This window comes from Sinocyclocheilus anshuiensis, unplaced genomic scaffold (assembly GCF_001515605.1).
Source record: "Sinocyclocheilus anshuiensis isolate Anshui unplaced genomic scaffold, SAMN03320099.WGS_v1.1 scaffold267, whole genome shotgun sequence".
Taxonomy (NCBI): domain Eukaryota; kingdom Metazoa; phylum Chordata; class Actinopteri; order Cypriniformes; family Cyprinidae; genus Sinocyclocheilus; species Sinocyclocheilus anshuiensis.
This window is the reverse complement of record NW_015552637.1, coordinates 2,298,084-2,306,630: the sequence shown is the minus strand read 5'-3', so window position 1 is coordinate 2,306,630 and position 8,547 is coordinate 2,298,084. Positions and strand designations below refer to the sequence as shown.

General features: G+C 35.0%; 1 protein-coding gene across 3 annotated transcripts in view; it reads left to right on the top strand.

The window, feature by feature from the left end:
* The first annotated feature begins 5,211 nt into the window (after nucleotides 1-5,211).
* Nucleotides 5,212-8,547, top strand: part of LOC107666759 (protoporphyrinogen oxidase-like) — a 16,853-nt gene continuing 13,517 nt past the window's right edge. For all 3 annotated transcript variants that reach the window (XM_016458192.1, XM_016458191.1, XM_016458193.1), the window contains exons 1-3: nucleotides 5,212-5,293; nucleotides 6,023-6,153; nucleotides 7,108-7,242. In XM_016458192.1, the coding sequence (XP_016313678.1) occupies nucleotides 6,067-6,153; nucleotides 7,108-7,242 (222 nt within the window). In that variant the 5' untranslated portion in view covers nucleotides 5,212-5,293; nucleotides 6,023-6,066. The remainder of the gene's footprint in view (nucleotides 5,294-6,022; nucleotides 6,154-7,107; nucleotides 7,243-8,547) is intronic.

Here is an 8,547-nt window from a genome sequence, read left to right as displayed (position 1 = left end):
AGAGGTTGTGATGAAGTGCTGGGTTGGCTGAGACCACGAGCAGTTCTGTCTTAGCAAAGTTGAGTTGAAGGGAATGATCCTTCATCCAGCCAGAAATGTCTGTCAGACAGGCTGCAATGCGAACAGCTACTGTCAGATCATCTGGTTGGAATGAGAAGTAGAGTTGAGTGTCATCAGCATAGCAATGATAGGAAAAGCCATGCTTCTGAATGACAGATCCTAAAGATGACATGTAGATAGAGAAGAGAAGTGGTTCAAGCACTGAGCCTTGAGGAACCCCAGTAGCAAGAAGTTGTGACTTAGAAACTTCACCCCTCCAAGACACCCTGAAGGACCTACCAGAGAAGTAAGACTTGAACCACTGGAGTGCGGTTCCTGAGATGCCCATCTTCATGAGGGTGGACAGGAGGATCTGGTGGTTAACTGTGTCAAAAGCAGCATAAAGATCCAGCAAGATGAGTACTGAGGATTTAGAAGCTGCTCTTGCCAGCCTCAGGGCTTCAGTAACCGAGATCAGTGCAGTCTCAGTTGAGTGGCAGCTTTTGAAGCCAGATTGGTTGCTGTCCATGAGGTTGTTCTGTGCAAGAAACATAGAGAGTTGGTTGAACACAACTCGCTCAAGTGTCTTTGCAATGAACGTAAGAAAGGATACCGGTCTGTAGTTTTCTAAAAGTGCTGGATTTAGAGAGGGTTTCTTTAGCAGTGGGGTTACCCAAGCCTGCATGAATGCTGTGGGAAATGTACCAAAGTGAAGAGAGGCGTTGATAATGTGAGTGAGCACGGGTATAACTGAAGAAGAAATGGCCTGAAGGAGGTGAGTGGGGATAGGATCAAGCAGACAGGTAGTAGGATGATTGGAAAGGATAAGTTTAGAAACGTCTGCCTCCGAGAGTGGAGAGAAGGAGGAGAGAGAAGGAGTATTTGTGGTTATGAAGTTTTTGTCAGTTTGTGGTGTGGAGAATTGGTCGCTGATGGTTCTTGTTTTATTTATGAAGAATATTGCAAAGTCATCAGCAGTATGAGTTGATGAAGGAGGGGGTGGAGGAGGACAAAGAAGAGAAGAAAAGGTTTTGAAAAGCATTAATAAGTTGTTAATTTGTTGTCAAATTGTTAATTTTGTTGTGGTAGTATGTTGTTTTAGTAGTGGAGACACTTGCAGAGAAGGAGGAGAACTAATTAATAACGCTGATCTGCCGGTCCAATCCAGCTGTGGAGTCATACCAAATGAGCGTAATTAAAAAAAGACACTCCCTCTCCTATTAATGGATTGCGTCAGAGGTAGACAGTACTGCTATATAAGCAAGATGTTAGAGTGGAGCAAAGAATGTCAGTAGCAGTGTTTGTGTCCAGTGCTGAAAACTGAGAGGGTGGAGGATATATATATAATTTGCCTTATTATTATACATATACATATTTATGCATATTTTTTTATATTATATTATATTATATTGAATTAAATATAAACACACATCGCATTATATTATATTATATTATATTATATTATATTATGCCTTATTATTATACATATACATATTTATGCATATTTTTTTATATTATATTATATTATATTGAATTAAATATAAACACACATCGCATTATATTATATTATATTATATTATATTATATTATATTATATTATATTATATTATATTATATTATATTATATTATATTATATTATATTATATTATATTATATTATATTATATTATATTATATTATATTATATTATATTATATTATATTATATTATATTATATTATATTAATGTATTTGTATATTTATAATTATGTATAATATTTTTTTCTTATTTTGGGATTTCATACATTAGTTTTATCATGCACATTATTCATGCAATGAATTACACCTGTGTGAACCTGAGGGTAACTGACTTCATACGTAAAATGAAAATAAAAATGACCTTTGGACCAGCTGTTTAAGAAAAATTGCACAAATAGTCAAGTTAGATCTGACAAAAGGTCAGAAATCATGTGTTTTCAGATGACATTTGGTTTGTTATATCTAATGCAATGGCATTTCTGAATTAAAATAAGGCCTAAGTATCCAAATGCTTTTGGGGCCACTAAACAAACTATAGACTGTACTGTAGAATCAGAAGTGCACTACATCATAAGCTGTTTCAAAATTTCCTTTCAATTCTCGTTGTTTCTTTACACCCAGAACGCTTGACCTAAATGTGACAGAAAACAGTTTTCCAGCTGGCACATATTTAACTCAGTATGTATATTATAAATGAATCAGTTTTATCCTCTGCGTCAAGTTCTGTATGAGAGAGAACATTTCATACTGAGGTGTGGAAACATCCGCCTCCACCAACATGGGTACATGGATGCAGCATCCCTGCTTCCCCATTGGCTACAGAGACGGTGGAACGATGACATACAGATCTCAGACAGAGTTCAGCCATTGGCCATTAGAAATACGAGGACACATGTGCGCGCGCACGCACGCACGCACGTACGCACGCACACACACTCACCGCATTGGTTTAGGGGATTTAGATTGTGTGGGTTCATCAGAACACGCTGAACTAATAAGGAATGCTTAAGATTATTAATGAGGCCTTTGGAATGTGGGCTGAGAAGCCTTTATAATGGAAATGGGCCTGATAGATTATGGCCCAAAAGCTAAAAATACTCCCACACCCCCCTTTTCCCCAAGTGCGATTTGTCCTGCTGAGTTTGGTCCGTCCTTTTGATGTTGAACAGCACGTGAGGTCTAAAATAGCAGGTGCAGTTGCAGGAGAGTAAATCTCACAGAAACACGTCTAGGCCACATTTCACCCTAAAATCTAAATATATAAAAATAATACTTTATTTTTTTCTGGCAGTTCTCATTATTGTAATGCATCCAGACAATTGTTTTATTCTTTTATTTTATTTATTATGTAGTCATTTAAAAATTTTTGTTATGCTAACTTTATTTATTTATTTATTAGTTAAATTACACAGAATATAATGAGAACTGTAATGAAAATAATGTATGTATACATTGTGAATATATTTAAATTAGATAAATTAATATATATATATATATATATATATATACACAGTATATATATATACACAGTATATATATATCATGTATATTTACATTGAAATAAGATTTTACACATATTGAAATATGGTACAATAAATATATAAATGTCTAAATAAATCTTGATGATCATAAAATAGAATTTCCTAAAGCAAAATATAACTTAACATTTTTATCATTTCTATGTTGTTGTTGTTTTTTTTGGCATGAAATGTGACGTTTTTAACAGCTTTCATGATGAATTTCATGATTCACTTATAAACTATACACTAATTTGATTGGAGGAAAGATGGTCATGTATTGCTTATATTGTGTACCAATGGAAATGTGCTTTGTGCACCTGTCTATGCATGTCTTCTCTTTCCAGGGACGAATGACAATTGACATGGAGCTTCACCTTCCCAAAAATGCCAAAATCCTACCCAAGTCCAAACCGTTAGTCCACTATGACGTGTTCCTCCATAAAGTGGCCAAATCGCCAGCGCACGGCAGGGTAAAGCACAGGGTGAGATGGGAGGACTGTAAATATTGTGTGTATGAGTCTCCCTTCTACAGGCCCATCAGCACACGCTCACTGCCTGCAATCATCCACAGGAGGACCTCGCAAGGACATGCCATGCACTCTGAGCAGAGACTATGACCAGCATAAGGAGTCATGCTTTAGTTGTCCTCGTGGTGCTTGATCAACACTGTAAAAATTGAGACTTTTATACTATCTTAATAAAATGGTGCTCAGATAGTTAATATGTAGTATCAGCTGAATGTAATTAGATCAGGAGAAGCCATTCTCTTAATACTAATTAAAAGCACTGTACCATAATGCATGAAATGCACAGCGAATGTTTCTCCAAATAAGATGATCGCTGAGCTAAGAAGAATTAACATCCCTTGGGAATTGATCATCGGCAGATTGTTTAGAAAACCTTTTTCTGCAAACAATAAATCAGACTTTTAAACAGATCACCTCTTGTTTTTGCACTCATGCACTTTTTGTAATTTATAGCGTGGTAAACAGGTTGAGAAAACGAATGAACGCTACCACATGGTCCAGTGCGAAGTGTGTGACACACTAAAAGCCTGCAAGAAAACACAGAAGACAATCCATGAAAAATTTGTTTATGAAATTTAAAAGAGCTTTACATGATTGAATTAAAATTCAAAGCAGGTCCACTGCATGAGGACTTCATTTACCAAGCTACTTTCCACATGCTCACAAAATGCGACCAATCTGCCGAACCTGATCTCCATTTATGAAGTGATGTGTTTTGGGTAACAGCATCTATGAAGTTCTTACACAGCTCAAGACAAGTTCTTTATTATGGTAAGTACCCCTACAACCCCAGAGCCGAGGTATGTGTGAGTGTGAAGAACAACGACATGTGGTCAGAGGGGCCTCCGCAATACCAAAAGCAACAGGGCCGTCTCTTGAACCGCAGGGAGCTCTAGGGCCTCTTTGTGTCACATGGGATTAAATTAGCACGGTCCATTAGCTTCTCAGTGACACAAAGACAGTATGGCCTGCTAGTGAAACGTAATACACACACACTCTGTGTCAGAGTTTTGTTTCTCACATTTTCTCTTTTTTACATATTTGTATTTCATAGATCACAGAAAAACATTAATATTCTCTACAATTAATGTAACTAGTGGGGGTCTAATTATTAAACTGAAAATCACCCACAGTCCACCATGATGCAAAAGTGTATTTTGCCAACCTAGTTGTAATAAGTATAAGAATAGCAATAAATAAGTAAAAAGCAGCAAATATGTGTTCAATTTTTATTAAAATATTATTTAAAAAGTGCAATAAATAAAAAGAGGTATATTTTTAATACAAGACTCCAAAATCTATATGAGACAAATGTATAATGTATGTCATACATGTATGTCAAATGTATATATATTATATATTTGCGCTTTGTGTTTAGACATGACAAAATGCAACACATCTGTGGCAGTCATTTGAACTGAAAAAGACGATTTAGTAAAAGGCAAGAAAACGGTTACTTATTATCCTAGGAAAATGGCATGGTCTTTTCTGTCATCTAGTGGTTGAGTATTCCATTACATGCTGAGTAAATATACAAACAAGTACAGAAACGGGATGGGACTTTTATTTTGACACACTCGTACTCTTTTCTCTTTACTGTTGCCGCTCGCTTGTCGCTTCACTACTACACAAGACGCTTGTGTAACTAACAGCAGAAGCCGTGTTGTCCAAATTATACAATTATATGCAGGTAAAAATGCTTTTACTCAATTTTTATGAATGTCATTTATATTTATTAAGTTAGCATTTGTTTTGGGTTTTAGGCAAACGTTTCCACATTTTGTCTTCCTGTTTATACTCTATGTCAGCAAAGGAAAGTGAAGTATGTCAGAAAGTCTGCAAACATTGTCATTCATTTTTTATTTGTCTTATCTTTCTAAGTAGCTACAAGAAATACGTGTTATTTTCAGGATGTATTGTCGTGTTTCTGTTTTATAATGAGACTCTGATGTTACCATCATGTAAAATATGCTGTCAGACTTGCCTCAATATATTTTTGTCACTCGACATATATATTTATATGTTAAGATTTAAGTTTAACTCTGTCCAGTTAACAGATAATTGCCAGTTGGTATTGGAGGACAACATTTTTCTTCCCTCTTTTGTTTGAATATGATAAATGACAGCAGAGTCACCTTATCAGGGGCCACCACCCTGTCACTCCCATCTGAGCCCACTGGGCACCACACAATTGTTGAACACCCTCCTTCCTAATTATTATCTTTCAAGTCTAGTTAACTGTCAGAGATGCGTTCAGTATCCATTATGACCAAGTAGCTGAATTTGGCTCAGCTTTAATGTTTATTTTCTTTCTTGGATCAGGAAAGGACAGGTTACATGCTTTATCGGTAGCTTTAGTATAATAATACTTGTTATATTATTTACTCATGAACTCGCTGATCGCTCTTTGTCGTTTTAGACTTTGGTCAGTCTTGTTGCAGGTGTGGTAGTGTTTGGAGCTGAATGCAGAAGGTCGTAGCAGTGCTTGGTGGGGGGATTGGGGGTCTGTCGGCCTGTCATCATCTGAGCAAGAGTCCTAATGTTTCCAAGGTACAGTATCCACTTATAATTTCCGTAAAATCTTTAGTCAATCTGCATTCATACTACCATTTAAAAGTTTGATATTGGTAAGATTCTTGTTTTTGAAAGATGTCTATTATGCTCACTATAAGGCTGCATTTATTTGATCAAAAATACACCAAACATTAATACTGTGAAATATTATTACAATATTATAAATAGTCTTTTCTATGTTATTGTATTTTAAAATAGAATTTATTACTGTGATGGTAAAACTGAATTTTAAGCAGCTGTTAGTCCAGTCTTCTGTGTCAGAAATCATTCAAATGTTATTCTAATATTTTGTAACATTATTAATGTCTTCACTGTCACCGATTCTTGCAGAATAAAAGCATAAAAAAGTTTTTTTTTTTTAAAGTAATTTCTTTTCAAAAAATCTTACTGTCCCCAAACTTTTAAACAGTGGGGTAGTTATAAATGTTAAGATAAATGGCTCTTCAAAATTTAATCCACCTTTTACTGTGTCTAGTGTTTTTATCATTTAGATCAGGGTTCTTCTCATGCCAAGAGCCTCTTGTCGCATAATGAATTCATGTAGAACATTTAGTTGAACTTCTTAACTTCATTTTCATATTTTAATTTGTACACAAGAATAATAATTTTGGGGTCAAAATTGAAAACCGTTAATTTACCACCACAGACTCAACTTTCCTAAAAAGCAAATAAACTTTCCCTGCTGCATTTCTCATGGTTCAGAGCTGCTTTGAAGCCTCGGGATCTAGACAGCTTGTAATCATTGATGAAGCAATGAAGGTCATTAATTTGCTGCTGAAGCTGTTGCCGGTTTTTAATGTGAAATTTTGATTCAGTAGATCTGCTTTCATTGCTACATTAGTAATGAAGGTCAGCAGCACACATTTTAAGTCAAAATAATAACAAATGTCCTCTAACACTGTACACCACACTCCACCTCTGCTGATGTAGATCGTACTGCTGGAGAAATCTGGGAGATGTGGGGGCTGGTTGAGCTCCATACGGAGAGATGATGGGGCCGTGTTTGAACAGGGACCACGAGGGGTGCGACCTGCAGGTGCTGTCGGCCGGAACACTTTGAATATGGTATGCATATTGAATTTATGTACATGGCCATGGATAAATCTATGTGAATTTATGTACATGGCCATGGAGGAATCTATATGAATTTTAGAATTTAAATTCACATGATCATATTCATGTAATATCTAAAATTATAATTGGTTTGGAAAATCAGTTACCACCAACTTAACAAAAACGTTGGGTTGTACCTGTACTGTAAAAATGACTGTAAATCTCATGGCTCATTGCTTTTATAAAATAGGGAGTCAACAGGAATATTCAGTAAATAGTTAAGTTTTATAATAATAAACATAATCAAGTATTATTTTCAGAAGGAAAATTTAATTGAATATTATCATAAATTTTCAGTCGACTTTATACAAGAATTGAGTTAGAATTGAGTTAGTCTTTTTATAAGAATTTATCAATATCACTCAGTTTGAGATAATGTTAGTTTTGGCCATTGTTATTGTTGTTCCTTGGCATAGCCACAAGAGGGCCACCGTACATTTATAGTCATTAGCAGATGCTTTCTTCCTAACAAATGAAGAATATCACAAATTATAGTAAAAGCCAACAATATAGAAAATAAAAAAGAAATAGTTTCCCCCCTTTTTTCCTTAGGATTTTTTTCTATTATAGGAAGTGCTGTAAAAAAAGTTATATTATTGTTTTCTATAATAATACATTTTAAAATGTCACTTATTCCTGTGATGACAAAGCTGAATTTTCAGCAGCCATTATTTATGAAGTTCTAATATGTTGATTTCCTGCACAAGAAACATTTTGTATTGTTATCAACTGTGAGACAGTTTTTTTTCAGGATCCTTTAATGAATAGAAAGTTCAAAAGAACACTATTAATTTGTAATAATATAATAAATGTTTTTACTGTCACATTTGACCAATTTAATATGTCCTTGCTAAATAAAATAATTAACAATTATAAAAACGTACTTACCTCAAACGTTTGTAGTGTAGATTGCAGTACCTAAAGACGGTGCTATGCCAATGCTATATATCATTCAACCTCTGTTTATTCCTACTATTATTTAAATTTCCTTAAAGGGGTCATATGATGCTGCTAAAAAGAACATTATTTTGTGTATTTGGTGTAATGAAATGTGTTTATGCGGGTTAAGGTTCAAAAAACACATTATTTTCCACATACTGTACATTATTGTTTCTCCTCTATGCCCCGCCTTTCTGAAACGCATCGATTTTTACAAAGCTCATCGGTCTGAAAAAGCGAGGTGTTCTCTGATTGGCCAGCTATCCAGTGCGTTGTGATTGGCCGAATTCCTCAAGCGTGTGATGGAAATGTTACGTC